The sequence below is a fragment of the Mauremys reevesii genome, linkage group 6, assembly GCF_016161935.1.
Source record: "Mauremys reevesii isolate NIE-2019 linkage group 6, ASM1616193v1, whole genome shotgun sequence".
Lineage (NCBI taxonomy): Eukaryota > Metazoa > Chordata > Testudines > Geoemydidae > Mauremys > Mauremys reevesii.
In genome coordinates, this window is record NC_052628.1 from 85,166,154 (window position 1) to 85,189,783 (window position 23,630).

Genomic DNA, 23,630 nt, shown 5'->3' on the forward strand with positions numbered 1-23,630 from the left:
AAAAGATAATATAGCACAAGGAATGAGACTACTCAGTGGTCAGATAACCAATATAGATAAAGTACTTTTACAAATTTGTAGTTGCCTCACTGGTGAAGTTGCAACTTTAAAAAAAAAAAAAAAGGTGAAAGAATGTAACCAGAAGTGACTTGTGCCAGATGAGCCTTAAGTCCAGAAAGAGGGAGAACATCACACTGTAGTGTTCCTTTCTTCCTAAAGCCCTGGGATTAACCACATTCATTTTGCACCTTTGAGCTCATGTACATTCTACCCCATTAAATCCATCTTGGACTATTAACATACCAAATTTATTAACTGTTTTCAAACAGCTATTTCTCTTCCCCAAAAAGAACATGCCCTGACATTCCGCAAAGGGTGAATCTGGTAAAGTGACTTGCTATAGTCAGTGCTGAGCAAGCAGCCATGGTAAGCTGGCAGAGCCAGAAGACACCTGCTGGAATTCCAGGCTCCCCCATTATATAAAATACTTGAATGTACCCTTCATGCATCACAAGATATTGAACTTTAAAATAATGACGAATGGATTTACAAAAATATTTCTCCTGTCACACAGAAGTCCATACATGGTAACTAAGGTGGTCACTACAGTTGAAAGGATAATAAAGAGCATAATGCTTTCTAAAACTCAGCATAAAAAAAAAAACAATGTGGTGGGTGTAGATTAGGTGTGGGCAAACTTTTTGGCCCAAGGGCCACATCTGGGTATGGAAATTGTGAGTGTTCATGGTCCATCATACAAAATTGGGGGTCGGGGTGAGGGAAGAAGTGCAGGCTGTGGGGTGGGGCTGGGTATGAGGGGTTGGGGGTGCAGGAGGGTGCTCCGGGCTGGGACCAAGGGGTTCGAAGGGGAATCAGGGTTGGGGCATGGGAAACGGTCAGGGGTGCAGACTCCGGACAGTGCTTAGCTCAAGCACCTCTTGGAAGCAGCGGCATGTTCCCTCTCCAGCTCCTATGCAGAGGCATGACCAGGCGGCTCTGGGCACGGCCCTGTCTGCAGGTGCTGTCCCTGCAGCTCCCATTGGCGTTCCCAGCCAATGGGAGCTGTGGGGGCAGCACCTGGGGCAGAGGCAGCATGCGGAGTCCCCTGGCTGCCCCTATGTATACAAGCCAGAGGGGGGACCTGCCGCTGTTTCCAGGAGCTGCGTGGAGCCATGGCGCGCACACAGCGGGGCAAGCCCTGGATTCCGCTCCCCGGCAGGAGCTCGAGGGCCGGATTAAGATGTCTGAAGGGCCAGATGCAGCCCCCAGGCCATAGTTTGCCCACCCCTAGTGTAGATAAAGATTTTACTAGCACTTCTTTGGGATGACCTGGATAATTCATAGTTTCTCCAACTTGCAAGTCACGCAGCCATTGCAAACTCATGCCAATAAAACCTTTATACCAACACACAATCTATTTTACACAAAATCTTTTCCTCCCCTTAGAGGAATCTGATATGTATATTTGGCAGGTAGACATTTTAAAACTGAACACCTGGTTGCTTGAATTTCTCTTTTAAGGCTGAAAGTTGAACTGTTTACCAAAAAAATTAATTACCCTTTATCACCCTACTTTTCCCATTAAGATATAAAAGCAACTTCCATGTATGTATATTCTGAGACTAGCAAAATATTTTCATTTTTATACTTAACAATGGTATTATTACATATCTACTGTATTTTTCCAGTGTTATTAGTACTTAGAAAACATGAAGTGAATATTCCTTGGTGAACATCAGTTTACAAGCCATACAATGTGGCTATAACAGAGTTACTTGTATGAGCCTGAAGTGCTCATTGGTTACAGCTGTACAAAACAAGAGTATTTAATGTTTACCAACAGACATTTATTACAGCTAAGAACTCCACATACAGTATTGCACAGGTTATAGATGGACTGATTAACAAAACTATATTCATACATAAGTTACTAGCATTTACATAAATGTACTTTAATAGATTGTGCGTTAGGTGCTTTAGTAAATATGACAAACTTTCTTCAGAGACTATTTCACAGAATATTAAAGTATAAACTTTCACTCTCAGAGCATATACATGAACCCATGAATATGCAAAAGCCCTCAAGAACTCAAAACACAGAGTGAATACAGGGACAGCACTCTTACCAACCACCTGTTACATTCTTTTTTTTTTTTTTTTAAACTTTCCAGTATAGAATAGATTTACAAATGAGAGCATTAGTCTATCATGGGGACTATTTTAGACATTAGCTCTACAGTGCCACATGGACTTGATTTTTTTGGCAGGACTGGAGGACTGTGGCATTAGAAATTCAAATCTACTGAGCTTGTTGTCAGGTTTTCCCTATATACTTTGTTACTGTTCTATAACAGCTATATATAATAAAGCAACTATTTGTGTATGACAGCTGATAAAGGAGAACTCCAGTGTTTTTACATCAAAATTGCATACATTACAAAATAATTAAAATTCAAGTATGAATATTAATTAAGCAGTACACGTGGAAGCTTCAACCTTCTATTCTTGTGGGCTGTGCTGCCTACTGCAGGGAGGATGCCATAGATTTATCTCCTCCTCCCTCAGCCAGTTCTAGCTACATTTCCACTCCCTCAACAGGTAACAGTCCACAGTTCTCCCTCTCAAGTACCAATAAACAGCTCTCCAGAATGAATTCACCCCGCATAGTCAGTCTCCAGGCTTTATGCCTTATTCAGTCCCATCTCCTTCCCCCACTCCAACTCCTTCCTTATTTAAAGCAAGCATTCAGGTATTCCTTGTGCTTCCACCTCTGTCTCCCCCCTTTCTCCCTGGCCCCCCACCCTCTTTTTGGCAAACTTTCAGCTCAACTACTCTAGTAAAAATAGCTTCTTCCCCTCTCTACTCCTCCTGCAAGGTGCACTTAAATTACCCTGGCTTTCCGGAGGGATCTTAATGAGCGAGAGGGGGATTAAACTAGTTTCTATCAAAGCAAATGGCTTCTTCCAAGCAATACGTTTTGTCTTCCTTTAAATTAATGCCAGTATTGGTTTAACAAAAAAGCTAATGTCATTGATTTTATATAGGTCAAAGATTCTGAAGTGTTTTTTAAGCTACAACGAAATTTTCCTTTTACAAAGTTACCTTCACCCCAAACAATTGTTGAACAGAATTTAGAGTCAACCTTACCAGGGAAAGCCTAACATCTACTCAAGTTACCAATGAGGTTTGAGCTCTGAAAGAAAGTCAGTCATGAGTGTGATCACAGGAAAGTGACAAAATTCCTTCCACCATCATAAAACAACTTCCTTGGGTGACCAGACAGCATAGGGGGAATACATACATGTACCGCAAAAAGTGAGGACCTAGGTTGGAAGCAGTTTGGAATTTTGCTATCTTGGTCAACTGGAGGAAAAGACAGACAAATGGGATATCGGAAAAGGAGGCCTGTGCACATTCTGCCTTAACATTCAAATGATTGAAGATGTTGCATTATTCTTGAACACCACACTACTGGTCTTCCTGGCTGCAGCAAGGAGATTGTGCTTGCTACAAGGAAAGGAAGACATTTACATAGGCACTAAGATAACTCAAAATGAAAGGGTGAGCATAATTTTGGAGACTTGAATTAGCTCATTCCAACATGTAACCACGGTTGGTGACATAACATAAGGATTTCCTCACTCTTAGAGCTTATTAATTTTTCTTTGAGAACAGATCACTAGTAAATCCATACTCAAGTATCAAGGGGTGAAGACACTAGAAACCTCTGTCAGATGCATACCTTCTTTTGTGTGTGTGTTCTTTTTAAATGAGTAAATTAATTTTTAAGCCTATTCATACATATACATTCCTACCGTTTTCTTCTAATTAAAGCAGGATACATACAGTGTGTGTTCTTACAGAACACTTTTTGGGGGCTGGCAGGGGTGAAGGAGAGGGAAATGACAAAAGGAGAAATATTGAGATTTCCTTTCACATATCAACACACAGAAGTGCTACTGCACCTCGCTGTTCTTCCGTCTAGAGCCAAATTCACCCCAAATTACTGCATAAATACACCAGTGCTGAAATTTAACACCCAGGTTACATTTCCAAATGCATTCACTTTATTTTCCTTGAAATGCAGCCACACTTTACAAAGCCTAAAAACCTGAAAGAAATGTGACAGCTTTAAAAAGTCACACTGATGAAGAAGTGTTTCATGGTGTTAAAAGCCAAGGTAATAGTCCTGAGATTTCAAATGTTAAAGCTTTCTCCACAGCCGCATGTTCCTTTGATGTTTGGATTATTGAAAACAAATTCACTGGATAGTTTGTCTTCTACATAGTCCATTTCAGTTCCTAGAAGTGTCAGCTGTGCTTTCTTTTCAATAAACACTCTGACTCCTTGAATGGAACAAAAACAAAACAACTGTTATGTAATCTGACACAGGTCTTGTGTTACAGTACAATCTGGTAGATAACTGATATAAAATGAAGCTAAAAACTGAGGTCTGTCAGTGAAATTATTGCTGCATTTTCTTACTACTTTCAGGATATTCATCCTTTTCTTGCCTCTGCTAAAGAACTCAAAGTTGAGTTTACTATCACTTGCTATCTGTAAATGGTTGAGTACTGATATTATGGTATATTTATTTACACTTCATAAGGGGTCATGCCAATGTAATTGTGTAACTGTGCAATAAAGTGCAGCTTTGACACTCCCACAGACTGGAATAAGATGTAAATTTTTAATAGTGAGAGTAATTAACCCTTGGAAGAACTTAAAGGGCCATGGTGGATTCACCATCACTGACAATTGTTAAATCAAGATTGGATTTTTTTTTTTTAAAAGACATATGATGTAGGAATTATTTTGGGGGAAGTTCTATAGCCTGTGTTACACAGGAGGTCAGACTAGATGATCACAGTGAACCCTTCTGACCTTGGTGTCTATGAATTATGTTCATTAATCCATTTCTACTGGGATTACTAACATTCCAAAGATCTGCGCTACTTTCAAGCAGCTGACTTTTTAAAGAAAACCTGCCTCAAAAATATTTTCTTTTTTCCTTCTCAAATGGACTATCCTTCCCCTTGCCAAAGTTATATGGGTTAAGCTGAGTTACTAGCAATATTTAGTTCTGTACTAGTGGGAGGTGTAAGGTCCGTCCAATATACTATAAAGCAAAACAATCAGGGCTAGGAATTAGTGCTTCTAAAGTCTTAATAGCCGGAAATCCTGCCTGTTCCAATAACGTACAGAAGTTTTACAGGCTGCAGGATGTTGAACATTAAGACTGCACTTTTGATTTATAGACTATTTATGATTCCTCATTTTAATAAGCCAATTTTGCAATTTGCAGATGAAGAAATAAAAACCAATACCAATAATGATAAACCCAAGAAGGGAATCCATTTGTTTATATAAAAGCTGTGTTTTTTGGAAGGTCCTTTGTTTCATCTTAGTATATTCAGTGCCAGTGTATATCAATGTAACCCAGGGATGCAGCAACCCCAGGGGCCTGGAGCCACCAAGGTTGGCCAACAGAAGTAGGCTGTGCTGACAAAGAAGTGCTTGTGACAAAGTCTGCTGGAGGATGTGCTCCACCAAGCAACCTGCACAAGGAGGATCCTATGATACTCAAGTATTAACTTAAAGCTGCCACCCCACCACCAGATGGAAACGTAGCCTCCCAGGCCCTGGAGAACTCCAACCCATGGTAAGCCTGGACATATGGTGGGGAGGGAAAAGGCAACCTCTGTGCTAGCAGCATTTAATTTAATCCAGGAAGTTTTAACAAGTAGGTACTTTTACAATGGAATCTCAAGTGACAGCAACAGCAATTCCTAGTAGGGCATCCAAGGATTTCTCAGTAATTTCATGCACCTAGTAAATTCTAGCCTGTCTCTACTCCATTATAGTTTGGAAGTTTAGTAATCAAGTTATTCTGCACCTGCCCTCCTCCCTTTTTACTGCTTCAAATAGATAAGAAGAAATAAACACTCACCATCTTGAATTACTTCTTCATCAGAGTTTCCTTTTGTTTTTGTATAGTCTAATGTGTATGAAAGTCCATTACACCCCCTTGTACGGACTCCAACTTTCACACCTACCTGAAATAAGAGTTTTATTCACTTTTATTTAAATGTACAGTATACCAGCAAAAAGTTGGAAACAAAGCGCACGAATCAACTCGATAGCTACTGCTCAATGTTTTTCCCTTGTCATCTAGGGTTAAAATTAGGATGAATTCATTTTAGGAATGAAGAGCCAAAAATTTCTTGGGTTGCTTTTTTTTGGTATGGACCGACTAGAAAAGTGAATCAGAGTTTTTAAGTTATAAAATGCATAATATATACTCAAACTGAAGCTTAACTCCCATGCACTACACTAGTACAATTTATACCTATAATTCTACACTAGTGGTAGTAACAGTGGTGAAAATGTCAACGGAGCAGAGGCACTTCTACCATCATATTGTCAGGGTTAGCCTGAGCCCTGCCTCTACTACAACTTCCATTCTACTTTTGCTATCACATGCAGTGTTGCAATGGTGGAAAGCTACACATATAAGTTTTCCTATTGTGGACAAAGACCTACAGTGTGTAAAAATAGCAATCTAATGTAATTCACTAGTAAAACTGTTGGCACCCTTGTAAGTGTTTGGTCTTTTAAGCAGTTTGGATGAGAAAATCTTGCTTCAAAGACAAATGGTTTTATGACTTCAAATGGGACAGTTTGTTTATATAGTACTGTCAGACCACAGCACTTTACAACTTGAACACTCACTCACCAGAGAAAGGAAGCCAGTTCCAGGGCTTAATGGGATGCATTCCAAATTCTCTCACCTGGTTCTCATCCACCCCAGTAAAAATCACAGTACAGATCTTCTGCATGCCTGTTGCAATGAGTTGCAGGCTAGTGCTTACTTCTCCTCATTGTAGGAACAATTGAAGCAATTTACGTAATGCTAGCAAGTTTGAGGGTGAGCCAAATACAGTTACATTTTCACAGCATAGTTATGTTGATTAGTATATTTCTATTTGACAGTATATTAAAAAGTTACATGGACTGCAATTTTCATTAGCCATATTACCACTCAATCTTCACAACTCAGCCCTTCCCGTTTTTAAGATCTGCTCAACATTGACCCAGCAAGCCCTTCTGACTCATAATTTAGTTAATATATTCTAACTACACATAGATCAGATCAAACGAATATCTGCATAAACAACAGCTGAAGAGTAGTTGCCAGGGACCAGAAAACACTCTACACAGTGACACTGTCTATTCCGAACAGCCATTCGTCATAGAATCATAGAATATCAGGGATGGAAGGGACCTCATGAGGTCATCTAGTCGAACCCCCTGCTCAAAGCAGGACCAATTCCCAACTAAATCATCCCAGCCAGGGCTTTGTCAAGCCGGGCCTCCTCTAAGGAAGAAGATTCTACCACCTCCCCAGTAACCCATCCCAGTGCTCCCACCCTCCTAGTGAAAAGTTTTTTTAATATAAACAAACCTCCCCTGCAACTGCAACTTGAGACCATACCTCCTTGTTCTGTCATCATCATCCACTGAGAACAGTCTAGCTCTCCATCCTCTTTGGAACCCCTTCAGGTAGAAACAAACAGCTATCAAATCCCATCATTCTTCTTTTTTTGACTAAACAATCCCAGTTCCTCCCTCCGCCCTCATCAGTCATCATGTCCCCAGCCCCCTAATCATTTTTGTTGCCCTCCACTGGACTCTTTCGAATTTTTCCACATCCTTCTTGTAATGTGGGGCCCAAAACTGGACACAGTACTCCAGATGAGGCCTCATCAATGTCGAATAGAGGGGAATAATCACGTCCCTCGATCTGCTGGCAATGTCCTTACTTATACAGCCCAAAAGGCTGTTAGCCTTCTTGGCAACAAGGGCACACTGTTGACTCATATCCAGCTTCTCGTCCACTGTAACCCCTAGGTCCTTTTCTGCAGAACTGCTTCCAAGCCATTCGGTCCCTAGTCTGTAACAGTGAATGGGATTCTTCCGTCGTAAGTGCAGGACTCTGCACTTGTTCTTGTTGAACCTCATCAGGTTTCTTTCGGCCCAATCCTCTAATTTGTCTAGGTCCCTCTGTATCCTATCCCTACCCTCCAGCGTATCTACCACTCCTCCCAGTTTAGTGTCATCTGCAAACTTGCTGAGAGTGCAGTCCACACCATCCTCCAGATCATTAATGAAGATACTGAACAAAACCAGCCCCAGGACCGACCCTTGGGGCACTCTGCTTGAAACTGGCTGCCAACTAGACATGGAGCCATTGATCACTACTCGTTGAGCCCGACGATCTAGCCAGCTTTCTATCCACCTTATAGTCCATTCATCCAGCCCAGACTTCTTTAACTTGCCGACAAGAATACTGTGGGAGACCGTTTCACAAGTCAAGGAATAACAGATCCACTGCTTTCTCCTCATCCACAGACTCAGTTATCTCCTCATAGAAGGCAATTAGGTTAGTCAGGCATGACTTGCCCTTGGTGAATCCATGCTGACTGTTCCTGATCACTTTCCTCTCCTCTAAGGGCTTCAGAATTGATTCCTTGAGGACCTGCTTCATGATTTTTCCAGGGACTGAGGTGAGGCTGACTGGCCTGTTGTTCCCCGGATCCTCCTCCTTCCTTTTTTTAAAGATGGGAACTACATTAGCCTTTTTCCAGTCATCCGGGACCTCCCCCTATTGCCATGAGTTTTCAAAGATAATGGCCAATTGCTCTGCAATCACACCTGCCAACTTCTTTAGCATCCTCAGATGAAGCGCATCCAGCCCCATGGACATGTGCTTGTCCAGTTTTTCTAAATAATCCCAAGCCACTTCTTTCTCCACAGAGGGCTGGTCACCTCCTCCCCATATTGTGCTGCCAGTGCAGCACTCTGGGAGCTGACCTTGTTCGTGAAGACAGAGGCAAAAAAAGCATTGAGTACATTAGCTTTTTCCACATCCTCTGTCACTAGGTTGCCTCCCTCATTCAGTAAGGGGCCCACACTTTCCTTGACTTTCTTCTTGTTGCTAATATACCTGAAGAAACCCTTCTTGTTACTCTTAACATCTCTTGCTAGCTGCAACTCCAAGTGTGATTTGGCCTTCCTGATTTCACTCCTGCATGCCTGAGCAATATTTTTATACTCCTCCCTGGTCATTTGTCCAATCTTCCACTTCTTGTAAGCTTCTTTTTTGCGTTTAAGATCAGCAAGGATTTCACTATTAAGCCAAGCTGGTCTCCTGCCGTATTTAGTATTCTTTCTACACATTGGGATAGTTTTTTCCTGCAACCTCAATAAGGATTCTTTAAAATACAGCCAGCTCTCCTGGACTCCCTTCCCCCCTCATGTTATTCTCCCAGGGGATCCTGCGCATCAGTTCCCTGAGGGAGTACCAGACACATGAAATCTTTACTACATAATTATGAGTAAGGGAGGAAGAGAAATAATCTGTATAATTATTGTGTTGGACAGTGTTAATCGCTGCCACCAACAAGATCTGCCCCTGTATGTAGTGATAGCTGGAAACAAGCAAGCCACCACCCAAGGCAACGACCACATGGCAATGTTGAGCAGAAGCTAAACCATGTGGGCTAAGAGGGTTCCTTGGGACTAGTTACAAACACAGGAATGAGGGATTTGACTGGTTGTAGTTATGTGTGTGAAACAAAAAGCAAGAAACGTCGTCGTGAGAGTGGCCCTGATAAGATGATAAGAGACAGACTTTCTTTTGGGCACAGTACTTGCTGGAGCAGACTTGGATCTCTGAGTAAGGAAAACACCTTTGTGTACATTCTTGTAAATAAACAGGATCACACCAAAGAAATACCTAACTAGTAGCATCAATGTCTTCTCCTAACAGAAACAAGCTGGCAAGGCCCCAAATACTGGCTAACCCTCAGGCCAAAAGGGCAACATTATGAGGACATAACATACTTCACAACAAAATAACCTGCTTTGAGAATTTTAGAAGTTTCATTACATTATTTGAAGAATACCTTCATATCAATAGTTGGAGATCTCTTGCCATACTAGGAAATCATTACAAGTACTTCACAGACAGCTGCTAGTGTAATAATAAATAAGAGTGCTCTTCATAAGGTAAGCTAAAAAATATTAGAATGGTGTACAAGAATGCCATCCATTTGTACTTACATGATCAGGTTTATCTTTAAGAAGCTCTTTTATCTTATGTACAGCTGATGGAGTCTGAAAAATAAAGAGATTTTATTAACTTTTCCCTGCTTTGAAAAATGTTAAATGTTCTGAATAACATTCAGTCTTTTACTGCTTCTACTGTCCACTGCAAATAAAAACTAAGTTTCATTCCAGCTTCACAGCTTTCAAGTTTTCAGTTCAACCTCTCCTCCCACACGTTAGAAGTACTCCTCTCACATTGGTGTCACTAGCGAGAGTATAAACCAGCCATTCAACTTGTTGTGTTTTGCGGTTACAAACTACAATTAACACCCTAAATTGCATAATTTTAAGCTGGTTTTCAGATATAGACTCAGAGTTTGTCTACACTTACCGGAGGATCGATGAATCAGTGGTTGATTTAACGGATCTAGTGAAGACCCGGGAGAGCAATCGCTGGTCGCTCTCCCGTTGACTAATGTACTCCACCTGATTGAGAAAAGTAGGGGGAGTCAACAGGAGAGCATCTCCTGTTGATGCTGCGTAGTGTGGACTCCACGGTAAGTAGATCTAAGCTACATCAATTTGAGTTATGCTATTCACATAACTCAAACTGTGTAGCTTAGATCAACGTTTCCCTTTAGTGTAGACAAGGCCTCATAAGAACTAACCTGGTTAATGCACATGAGGATTTACTGAAAAGAGCAAAGTTTATAAATTAATTTCACCATCAGCTGAAAACATAATGTAAAGGGGATCAAATAACCCCCTGCTTCCCACCCAGACAGACTACAAATTTGTAGATAGTAAATGAACATCACAGGAAGTTTGGGACTAAAATTTAGATTCTCTTTTTGAAAAATACAGACTGAAAATTGAGAAACTTCTTGAGAAGCTCGCCACAAGAGTTTAATTTTTTTAAGTTTGCAACCATATACTGCAATATCGTCCTGAGTGAAATGTTAGAATAACTAAACATAGATTGCAAGACTGAGAATTTTGAAATTCTTTCAGTTTAAGATAATAAAATACATTGTCTTGTGTTATTAAACTATGATCTTTAATCTAACAGTTTCTATGAGAAGCTACCCAGACTCCGGCTCTGCAGAAATCAGTCTTATCAAGGTCTAGGTGCCACAGAACTGGCTTCAGAAACAAATAAAGCCATCAAAGAAGTCTACTTTATGTACCTGCAAGTTGCCTGATGTTCAGTCACCAGGGGAACACAGGAATTGCAATACCAAACACATCTAGTTCAATAGCATGTCTCCCATAGTGAAGATTGGCAGCTAATACAAATGAAAATATAAGCCTTCATAATGGTATACCTCTACCAAAAGAAAGCCGAAATTGACAAATACATTCTTCCACTTATCAATGGTGAGCAGGAAATTACCATAGTGAATAGGGGGCAGTTTCTACAGAAGTTAAGTTTTTTTTGTTTTTTTAAAATGAACTCTTGCTTTTATAATTGTGAAGATAACCTTCTCAAGTCGAAATAACAGTACTCTGATGCCGTTTTCCTTCTGAATCTGATAAGGCCATCAATTAAGTCTCATGTCCCGATTTCAGCACACAGCCAATCTCAGCACACAGCCCAAGCAAGCAGATCGTGCACTGAGGAGTTCTGAAGTTTAAACCATTTTGTGTCTTAGTTTTGAATAAAGCTATTACATCTGTAATTTGTGATTTTTTTTAATCAATTCCTTCCAAGCCTGTTCCCCAAATCCTGTATGCATGTGGCGTGTTGGCAGCTATTCAGATAAGTCTTCAATATATACAGATTAACCTTGAAAAATTATCCAGAAGGGAAACTTCTTGATCTGAGCTGGAAATCAGTTTATGCCCCAGTAGTCCTTTGGCTTCATATTGTATTCTTGCCAATAACTGTCACAGATAACCACTGGAATTTTTTTTATTTTGTAGGTTTGGTTTTTTAAATTAAAAGAGATACGTAAGGTTATGAATACAAGATAATTAAAATAATGTTATGGTTGAAACCTCAAATCACTCACCACACAAAAGGCAAGCTTCCTTCAAGACAATATCAACTTCCTCCAGAAACACTGCAACATTAACAACCTCCCTCCAAACATCATCCTTGCCACCATGGAGGTCACCTCGTTACACGCCAACATCCCTCATCATAATGGCATTGCTGCCTACCTCAAATATCTACAAGAGAACTTACAACACTTGGATATCCACCCTAAACACATTATTAATCCCACCCATTTCATCCTCACTCACAACTTCACATTTAATACCACACACTTTGTCCAAAACATGGGAACAGAAATGGGTACTAGGATGGCTCCCCAATAAGTCAACCTCTTCATGGGCCACCTTGAGGAAGAATTTCTGGAAAAACTAATCATGAAATCAATGATATACCTGAGATAGATTGATAATATTTTCATTGTCTGGACAAGCAGCAAAGAATCCTGTGGCACCTTATAGACTAACAGATGTTTTGGAGCATGAGTTTTCGTGGGTGAATACCCACTTCGTCGGATGCAAGTAGTGGAAATTTCCAGGGGCAGGTATATATATGCAAGCAAGAAGCAAGCTAGAGATAACGAGGTTAGTTCAATCAGGGAGGATGAGGCCCTGTTCTAGCAGTTGAGGTGTGAAAACCAAGGGAGGAGAAACTGGTTCTGTAGTTGGCAAGCCATTCACAGTCTTTGTTTAATCCTGAGCTGATGGTGTCAAATTTGCAGAATAACTGAAGCTCAGCAGTTTCTCTTTGAAGTCTGGTCCTGAAGGTTTTTTGTTGTAGGATGGCCACCTTAAGATCTGCTATTGTGTGGCCAGGGAGGTTGAAGTGTTCTCCTACAGGTTTTTGTATGTTGCCATTCCTAATATTGTCTGGACAGAAGACCTAAACTCCCTCAGATTTCCACCACAACTTGAACCACCACCACCCATCCATCAAACTCTTTCTAGAACACTCCCACATCACTCCCCACACATGCATCAACTTCCTGTACACCAGGGGTGAAAGTAACTTAAATTTCTTACTGGTACAGTCATATTGCAACCCCTCTTCCCAACTGCACTCCTACACACTTAACTTCATGGATCCCTTTGCATAACTCTGATACAGTAGCTGCCTACTAGTTTTATTCTAGAGTATTAGTAGTAGCTTTGCTATGTCTACACAGCTGATGTTAAAGTGCCGCAGCTCAAGTGCTGGGAGAGACCTCTCCCCATGCAGTAATAAAACCACCTCCACAAGGGGAATAGCTCCCAGGGCTGTAGCACTGTCTACGCTGCCACTTACAGCGCTGAAGCTTTTCTCACTCAGGGCTGTGAAAAACACCCCTTCTGAGAGATGCAAATTTCAATGCTGTAAAGTTGCAGTGTAGACAGTGCTACAGCGTACTGAGCCGTGCTCCCAGCGCTCGTAGCTATTCCCCTCGCGGAGGTGGTTTTATTACATCGCTGGGAGATCTCTCTCCCAGTGCTGGAGCCGCAACTACACAGCAGCGCTTTAACGACGGCTATGTAGATATACCCTTTTGTGGATGACTTTCAGGTTGTTCATTTGTCGAGGCCTGGGGGGTGTTACAGACCAGAAAACAGCAGGAAGCCCCTCCAGTGGGAAAGAGGTGCGAGATAAAGAAGTTTCACCCGGGGCGCCAGCTGCTTTGGAACCCAGCTCGCCCCCGCCTCTGGCACTCCACAGCTGCCTGCAACAGGAACTGCTGCAGAGACTCCCCCAAAGAGCCCGGACACAGGAGAAGGAAGGCGTGTCCCTGGCTCTGGTTCTCCCCGATTGCAGCCAGGTGAGCTCTCCCTCCTGCAGCTGGCTAAATAACGAATGAACTCAAGGGCTGGAAGCAGAGCACAAAGCCACCCCTCCATCCTGCAGGATGCACACAACACTCGCTCCTCAAGCTGCCTCGTCCCCCAAGGACCCATGTGTGTGGATCTGCATGCTGGAGTGCAGGTGGCCCTCAGGAGAACCAGTCCAAGAGCAAACCGGGTGGGTTACAATCATACTCCTGGGTCCTGCTCACATTGCGCAACTTAGACAACCCCCCCACACACACACACACCTGCTGCCTTTCAGCTCTCCTAATCTCTCAGGTCAACTCTGATTCCCTCTCCAACTACTCTTAGGGGTGGTCGGTTTGCTTGCAGAGAAGGATATTTCCTGCAAACAAGTGATAAATCAGATTTTTTGTTATTAAGTTAAACCTAGCCTATTTTACCAATTGGTACTGAATGCTTCAGCCACTTTCTTACTGGTATGCCGTACTGGCCTGTATCAGCTTACTTTCACCGCTGCTATACACCATGATTGGCTTCAACAATGGAACCCTACAAATGACATTACACAAGAAACCCACAGATCACCACATTACCTCCACAGATCCAGCAACCACCTCGGACACACCAGAAAAATCTGTTCTCTGCAACCAGATACTCAGATAGCACAGAATATGCTTTGAAGAGAAAATCTAGGATACACTCCTTAACACACTTCAAACAAGGACACTCTACCAGAGAAGCAGATTGCACCATGGAAAAAGCCACCCAAATGCCCTGAAAAAAACCTGCTTTGATAGAGAAAAAACCAAACAAGCACATTGATGGCACACTGCTACCATCCCACACTGGAATCCATCTGGGTTATCAAATAATTATAACCCATATTTAATGGGAACCGCATCCTGAAATAAATCTTTCCCAACCACACTTGGCCTTCAAACAGCGCCTAGGCCTCACCAAGCTGGGCATCTGAAGCAAGCTCCCCACAGACCAGGATACACCAACTCAAAGTGGCACAAGAACGTACTACAACAGATGCAAAACTTGCAGACATATCACCACTGCAGTGATGATCAATTACTCCCCCTCGCGAACACATGTTTCAAGATTCATAGAACTACACATGCTTATCACAATATGTGGTGTGCATCCTCTAGCACAGGGGTGGGCAAACTCTTTGGCCTGAGGGCCGTATCGGGTTTTGGAAATTGTATGGAGGGCTGGTTAGGGGAGGGGGGTCGTGGCCCAGCCCCTACCTCCTATCCGCCCTCCCCGGGACTCCTGCCTCATCCACCCCACTCCCTGGCCCCTGACTGCCTCCCCAGAACCCCTGCCCCTGACTGCCCTCCGCTGGCCCATCCAACCCCTCCTCTCATTCCTGACGGCCCCCCTGGAACCCCTTCCCCCCATTCAACCCTCCGTTTCTCCCCCCCAACCGCCCCAACCCCATCCACACCCCTGCCCCCTGACCACCACCCCGAACTCCCCTGCCCTCTATCCAAGCCCCCTGCTCCCTGCCCCCTTACCGCGCTGCCTGGAGCACTGGAGGCTGTGAGGGAAGAGGGACAGCAGGGGAGGGGCTGGGGGCTAGCCTCCCCGGCCAGAAGCTCAGGGATGGGGCAGGAGGGTCCCACAGGCCGGATGTGGCCCGCCTCTGCTCTAGCACATCAAATGCCCCAACAACTTGGGAGAAACCAGACAATCACTATGCTGTCGAATGAACTTGCATAGAAAAATGATAAAAGACAAAAATACTTCATCACCCATGGGCAAACACTTCTCACTTTCAATATCTATCCACAAAGGAAATCTGCACATCTTCAAAAGGCGAGCCTGGGAACTTAAATTCATAACTCTGCTAGACATCAAAAAACATGGACTCAACATGGACATTGTTGTAATGAGCCATAAAACCAATTTGTAACACCCCCCTCCCCACCTGCTCAACCTTAACTGCCCACTTCAAGTCCCTTATGCATACCAATCTAACCCTCAAATAACCACTTTAAGTGGCCTCTTGTGTTCTGCCATAAGTTTACCAATCTATCCCAACTTGTATTTTGCTCAGACACGCGAATTTCCTTCCCCAGATCTAAAGGGCTCTGTGCAGCTCAAAAGCTTGTGTGTTCCACCAACTGAAGTTAATCCAATTAAAAATATATATTACCTCACCTACCTTCTCACTATCATAGTTGAAATTTAACATGAAAAAATGTCAGGCAATTCAAGATTATGTTTTTTAAAGCACCTCCTCTTTCTGTAAACTCTAATTTTTAGGACTTTTGATTAATCACAGTTAACTCACGTGATTAACTAAAAAAATTAATCATGATAAAAAAATTATCACGATTAATTGCAGTTTTGATCGCACTGTTAAACAATAATATACCAATTGAAATTTATTTAATATTTTGGATGTTCTTCTACATTTTCAAATATATTGATTTCAATTACAACACAGAATATAAAAGTGTTCACTTTGCACTGTAAAATGACAAAACAAACAAACAAAAAAGAGTATTTTTCAATGCACCTCATACAATACCATAATGCAATCTCTTTATCGTGACTGTACAACTTACAAGTGTAGATTTTTTTTTGTTACATAACTGCACTCAAAAACAAACAACGTAAAACTTTAGAGCCTACAAGTCCTACTTCTTGTTCAGCCAATCACTAAGGCAAACAAGTTTATTTACATTCACGGGAGATAATGCTGCCTGCTTCTTATTTATAATGTTACCTGAAAGTGAGAACAGGCGTTCGCATGGCACTGTTGTAGCCGTCATTGCAAGGTATATATATTCCCCCCTATATACTGTGGGGGGAAGGATATATAAGAACATCTAAGTAGGCTTCTGTCTCTTTCATTTCTGTCATTGGTCTTCTTACTATTGTATTTTCTAAGAAAGTAGTCTTTGTATCAGAAGCCCTCTCATTCACAAGTGTGCCTGCAGGGCTGCCCAGAGGATTCAGGGAGCCTGGAGCAAAGCAATTTTGGGGCCCCTTCCATAAAAAAAGGTTGCAATACTATAGAATGCTATATTCTTGTGGGGGCCCCTGTGGGGCCTGGGGCAAATTGTCCTACTTGCTGCCCCACCCACTAGGCGGCCTTGTGCGCCTTCTCATTTCAGTGCCCTTCTCTGAGCCTTCTTTCTGCATTTTTAGATGATGACACACTGTACAGATCTATTCTGACATGACATCAAAAGAAAAATAAGCAACTGATGGTCATAAGCAAAAATCTTACCTATTTTTATATATATCATACACACTTACATGTACATACGCAAACACATTACAGGCAGTTCAAGGAGGGCCTTAGTAGAACACAGCACAAGGGAAGTACCCTTAACATAAAGTGCCATGTAAACCAGGGGCACATGAGAGGTACATTTCTATAGAATAATCACAGATTTTAAAAATCTTGACTGTATTTTGTGCAGACGGGTAGAGAGAAATGCAGGGCTGACCTATGCTAACATTGATACAGTTGACGTATCACCACCACAGCTTCTTCCCATGCCCCCTTGTTAACATATTGTAATACCTCAGCCACAGCATAGGTGACATCCCTGTATGGCATCATTTGCTAGAGATTCTTGAATTGTTACTGTAGATAATACATTTTGCCAAATCCAAAAATTCAAAATAGTGAGTCAATATAGTAAAAAACACAAGACTGGTTTGAAATTTGAGGTTTAAAATATACACTTGTGCGTGTGCATATTTCTATATGGGGATCTTTTTGTGTGTCTTCTGGTGACGAGCCCTTACCGTGAGTTTACTTGCCCCTGTCAAGCTTTCCTGCATAAGCACGAGAGGTGACAGCTCCTTGAAAGGTAAGTGAAAGCCAAGCGTCCCGTGTAATCTCGTGATTCCAGGAGCAGGGGCTTTACGAAAATCATCAAATATCGCCAACCTCGCAATGAAACCTCGACAGTAGGTGACCCAAGATTTACCCCAGCGCGCCCACCCCAGCTCTCACCTAGACCCAGCCGAGAGCACAGGCCAGGCCCGCCGGCGAACAGCCCGGCCGGGAGGGAGCTCCGGTCATTTGCTCCCTCGGGTCAGGAGACCCCCCTACCCCCAGACTGCTGCTCAGTACAGGCCATGGGGCCGCTCTTCACCACGGCAGGGGCCGGGCACCCATCGCCCGGAGACGCGCCCCACACCCCGCCGGGCACCGGCCCCGCTCACCGCCACCCCACGGACCTGGCCCTGGGGCTAACGGGCGCCGCGCGACCCCCCGCGATACTCACCAGAGTAAGGGCGGCCCGGGTGGCCTGTATCTTCCTCTTGCTCACGGCCCGGACCGTGGCTCTGACCACCGAGGAGGCCATTCCGCCCCTCAGCCCCGTCCTCTCCCGTTGTCCATGGGCACAGGGCAGCGCGTTCTACTTTGCCTCCAGTGTCATCGCCGCGCGCCGGGCCGGTTAAGGCGCGTGATGACGGACTGGGGGAGCGTTTCCGGAAGCGCTGCCCGGACGGGCTTGTGCAGGACTTCAGGCGCTTCCGCCGCGAGTCGGCACAATGAAGAGGGAGCAATAACCGGAAGAGCCGAGGGTGAGTGTCGTGCCCGGGGCCGCGGCTCTTCTCGAGCCCCTCCCACGACCCCTCCGCGGCTGTTGGGCTCCCGGACGCGCGCGCCTGACCCCCCCCCCCCTCCCAGCCTGCGGCCCGGCCTGTCTCGCTGCCCCGCGGCTCCTGGCGCTGCAGGGGGAACCCCGGGCCGGGCCCCTGAGTTCCTGCCGGCCCCTCGCCCCCCGCCCGGCCTCTCGACCCCAGCGGCCGGTAGTTGTGCGCTGCGGGGACCGGCTCCCGGGGGCGGCGGGGCCCCTCGCTGGCGGCCCGGTGAGGCGGCCTCACGGGTCGGCAGTTCGCAGCGCGGGGCTGGCGTGTCCCGTCCTTGCTGGAGCCCGTCAGGTCCCGCGGGGCGGGAGGATGGAGAGTAAACCCAAGCGCGGGCGCACCCTGGCAGGAAGGCAGCAGCGGCTTGACAGCTCAGCCTCGTGATTCCTGCTGCTGCTGTGGGGCAAATCCCTCCTGCACCTTAACGCTGAGCTACCTCCCTGTGCGTGGTGCATTTCATAACCTCCCCTGGGCGTTGGGTGTGTATTTGGGTTTTTCTGGGACAATTATAAAACATGTTGCTAGATCACAGAATACAGACTAACAGGGAGCTACTCTGAAACCTGTTACTAATATATAGGTGCATAGTTGATTCTTTGTTAATCTGTGGAAAGTTATTTTGAAGGATGTAAAACTCTCTTTAGCCAGTAGCAATTGTGGAGCTCCACAACACTGTGTAATTATGGATTTAGTACCAGTACACCCATCTAAGTATTCACCTAATTTATTATGTCTTAATTTTAAGTGCAACATCTGTGTGGTTCAGACCACTTCATTTGAAAATAACCTATTCTTATTTATACAAAATTTCATAAAATATGTGCGAGAGAGAATTCAAGACTTTGTGTCAGATGTACAAAGGTATTTAGGTACCTAAATTTGCAGGTGTAGGGCCTAGTAGGCTATATGAAAGCACTTCAGCAGGTGAGTTACTGAAGCCCCAATTAGGAGGTTCACTCAGGGTACATCTGCACTGTGATAAAAGACCCACAGCATGGCCATAGCTGCTCTTGCAGCTCAGCCTGCAAGGGTCTGAAATTGCAGTGTACACAAGCAAGGGGGCGGTGGGGGAGGGGGGGGGGGGCTCAGGTTCCAGCCTGGACATCTATACTGAAATGTATAGCCCTGCAGCCTAAACTCTGCAAGCCTGAGTTAGCTAACCTAGGTTATGTGAGTTAGTGCCACAGGTTTTTTTTTATTGCAGTGTAGACATAATGTTAGGTGCCTCATTGGATTTTTCAAAAGTGCCTGTCTGCATCTTTAGGTGTCTATATATACCGTTGTACATCTAGCCTTTTCTTCCTCTACGTGTGTGCTGCTATATCTAAACCTAATAGCTTTCAGATGGGTGACATGTTTTGTTTACTCATGTCTGGCTTTAGCCCTTCAAAATGTTGTCTTAAATTTGAGTTACATCTTCCGGGGGGAGAGGGGATGATGATGGCAGGCACAGTTCAGTTTCAAATTAAATTAGTAGTATTGCTTTGATACAGAATAAAGAAATACAGTAAAAAGAAAATAAATGCTTGACATTTAGTGATATAGATCTTATTTGTGGATTTATCACCAAAAGCAAATGGAGGGGGAGAGTGGATAGGTCAAAACAAAAAAGTTTTGATTGCTAATATGAAAAAAACATTTTGTTTTAAAATGAATGTTGAAATAAAATGTTTCATCATGTCAAAGTTCTTTTTTTGGTTAAAACTATTTACCATATTTGCAAATAGTTTTGGTGCCCTGATAAATTCATATTTTGGCAAATTTACTACTTGCAATGGGAAAGAAATTGCCCAGCTCTAGTTTTTATAGACTGCAAGGTGTACTGAGAAAAACCATGAGTTACTTATTTGCTAAACCTGTAACTCCCCCCCCCCCCCTTAATCTGTTGTTAAACATTTGATTTAAAAGTACTTCCTTTTTTTTCCAGGTGCAAATTATTATATTGAACATCAGCTAAAATGGGAGATGCTACAAAACCTTGCTTTGCCAAAAGAAAAAAAAGAGGGGAGCTTTAGATGAAGAGGAATTGAAGAGGAACCCTTCACAACAGGGCTACCACCCCAGGGATGATTATGGACATGGCAAAAAGATATGGGCTTTCAGAAGAAAAAGGGAACACAAGGTCACTGTGGAAACAGTCCCAGAAAAGGATCACATAGTATTCTGAATAGCTCAAATTCTTTAATAACATGAATCAGAACCAAGGGGTAAGAATAAATGATACCCAAAAAGACCAGATTAAGAAATGGCTATCCGATGACCATCCTGCTTTTTTTGTTTGCTTCCTTTAATTGTAAATGTTAAGTTTCTGAGGCTGTTAAATCTCTCATGATAGCCTCAATTTTGTGATAGATGGAATCTTGCAACCTGACATATGGCTTTCCTTAAAACACCTGCAGGATTTTCAGGTTGTTTCTTTATTATAGTGGCCTTATTTGTAAAGTAAGAACAGGGAATGAAAATGGTTGTCTGACAACAAACATTTGGCTACCATTGGGAAAACTAGAACCAACTCTTGTACCTGTATTGATTGCCTTCAGGTACTGAGCAAAAGTGAGTCTTTTTTAATAAAAAAAAACAAACACAAATGGGTGTATACGTCTCAAACAGTTCTTTTTGTCCAATTCTTGTCTGATGAGTTTCTCAAAACAGGCACCTGGATAAAAGAAGGTAGGCAGTGTACAAAAGTTTAACCAAGATACATCCTGGTTTTTATGGTGTTTATATTTTAGTCTAATGTCATGCTAGTAAATCTGCAGTTGTAGTTTAGGAATGCGATTGCTCTAAGTTTCTTCTTGGGGAAAAAAGTTACTCTTTGGTCTGAAATTTTGCATGATCTAGAGCAGTGGCTCTCTACCGTGAGGGATGCGGGCAGTCTCAAACAGATTGCCATTGCCCTGTCCTTCATATTGCTAGATTGTTGGTTAGATGGTGTGCTCTGCTATGGAAAAGGTGCTTTCAGTATTGAAAGCTGAAAATTGCTGGTTTAGGTTGAGTAATTTTTTTTCTAACTTTACAAGAATCATCGTTATTTGCCTCCCTGGCTTTTTGTATGCTTGCCTGAACTCCTTGATTTTTGTACGACACTGCTCTGTGTCCCTGGAGTAGCCTCTTTCCATCATGGCCTTGGAGACTTTAGCATATGTATTTGCATTCCTTTTTCTGGAACTTAGTTCTGCAATAACAGACTCGTCTCCCCAACATGCGATGAGATCCAGTACCTCCCGTTCGGACCATGCTGGAGCTTGTCTGCGAATCTGGGACTGCGTGATCTCTTGTGATGGTGGACTCTGCATAGTCGCCTGTGATGGACTGTGCTGACGGTGACCAAACAGGAAATAAAATTCAAAAGTTCCAGGGGCTTTTCCTGCCCACCTGGCTAGTGTGTCGGAGTTGAGTGTTGTCCAGAGCGGTCACAAGGTAGCATTCTGGGATAGCTCTCAAAGGCCAATAAAGTCAAATTGCATCCACAATACCTTTAACCCAGGAGTGCAATCTCATTTTAAGCGCTACTCCACTTGCCGAGGTGGAGTAAAGAAACTGATTTAAAGAGCCCTTTGAATTGGAAAAAGTTGGTTTGGTCATGTGGACGGAATTTTTTTTTCAAATTAATTCTAATTCTGAAATAACAGACTAGTGTAGACCAGGCCTTAGATGTCTGTATGCTAGTGCGAGAAGTATGGGGAATAAGCAGGAAGAACTCAATGCTGGTAAATAAACAACTATGACATAGTTGGCATCGCAGAGACTTGGGATAATACGCATGACTGGAATATTGCTATAGAAGGGTGTAGTTTGCTCTGGAAGGACAGGCATGGAAAAAAGGGAGGAGGCATTGCCTTATATATTAAAAATGTATACACTTGGACTGAGATTGAGGTGGAAATAGGAGACAGACTTTAGTCTCTGGGTAAAAGGGGTAAAAAAACAAGGGTGATATCATAGTAGGGGTCTATTACAGACCAAACCAGGAAGAAGAGGTGAATGAGGCTTTTATTAAATAACTATCAATCATCCAAAGCACAGGTGTTGGTGGGGATTGGGGACATCAACTACTCAGACATCCATTGGGAAAATAAAACAGCAGGGCACAGATTATCCAACAAGTTCTTGGAATGTATTAGAGACAATTTTTTATTTTGGAAGGTGGAGAAAGCTACTAGGGGAGAGGCTGTTCTAGATTTGATTTTGACAAATAGGGAGGAACTGGTTGAGAATTTGAAAGTGGAAGGCAGCTTCGGTGAAAGTGATCATGAAAAGATAGAATTCCTAATTCTAAGGAATGGTAGGACGGAGAACAGCAAAATAAAGACAATGGATTTCAAGAAGACAAACTAGCAAACTCAGGGAGTTGGTAGGTAAGATCCCATGGGAAGCAAATCTAAGCAGGAAAACAATTGAAGACAGTTGGCAGTTTTTTCAGAGAGACATTATTAAGAGCACAAAAGCAAACTATCCCAATGAATAGGAAAGATAGAAAGTATGTCAAATATTCAGCAAAGGCATGGGGGTGGTGCAGTGAAAGATGATTAAAGAGAAACATGAAACATTCCAAGGAGACATAAGAAGGAAAAGCTGTTTTCTCTATAGCTAAAGAAAACGGTATCAGGTGAGTTTAAACTGCCATCTTGATTTATACTTAGGAATATTTAGTATCAGACATATTTTCAAATAGTAATGACATAACTGTGCATACGAAAGTACACATTTGTGTGCATAGACCATAATTGTGTACACAAATTGGCTAACAGAGCAAGCACATAGCCACTCTTCAGTGTCAGCAACACATTATGAATATTACAATTGAACATATTTAGAAGAGCATATCGCACTTTTTAATTGGATGTCTCCAGATAGAAAATCAAGGGTGTTACTAATGGAGCAGACATCACAGATAAGCAGTTGGTGGACAAACTCCCATTGACTTCAATGAGAGTTGGCTCAGGCCCTCAGTCTTAAAGCAGAGTTTTTAATAGATAATTTCAGGGACATGTAATTCTAATCCTATTTACAAAAAAGTAATCTGCCAAAATCCAACTGGAGAAGTGGACCATCACTGAAGGTATCCTCCACTATAATTTACATAAAGTTTCTCTGTGAACAAAAAGACAATA

At 42.9% G+C, this 23,630-nt stretch overlaps 1 protein-coding gene and 2 long non-coding RNA genes across 3 annotated transcripts in view; 2 read left to right on the top strand and 1 right to left on the bottom strand.

The window, feature by feature from the left end:
• The window catches only part of LOC120408744, a 27,359-nt gene extending 15,570 nt beyond the window's left edge, over positions 1–11,789 (top strand). The window contains exons 3-5 of the long non-coding RNA XR_005600931.1: positions 5,444–5,662; positions 9,833–10,071; positions 11,180–11,789. This is a non-coding gene — a long non-coding RNA (uncharacterized LOC120408744). The remainder of the gene's footprint in view (positions 1–5,443; positions 5,663–9,832; positions 10,072–11,179) is intronic.
• On the bottom strand, positions 2,145–18,305 carry ISCA1 (iron-sulfur cluster assembly 1). Its single transcript, XM_039545943.1, has 4 exons — positions 18,147–18,305; positions 10,126–10,179; positions 5,951–6,056; positions 2,145–4,346 (listed from the first exon to the last, which is right to left on the bottom strand). The coding sequence occupies exons 1-4, from the start codon at positions 18,225–18,227 to the stop codon at positions 4,198–4,200; spliced, it is 390 nt and encodes a 129-aa protein (XP_039401877.1). The 5' UTR covers positions 18,228–18,305; the 3' UTR covers positions 2,145–4,197.
• Positions 18,304–21,104, top strand: LOC120408743. The gene is made up of 2 exons (XR_005600930.1): positions 18,304–18,450; positions 20,444–21,104. It is a non-coding gene; the product is annotated as an uncharacterized LOC120408743 (long non-coding RNA).
• Positions 21,105–23,630: the final 2,526 nt, after the last annotated feature.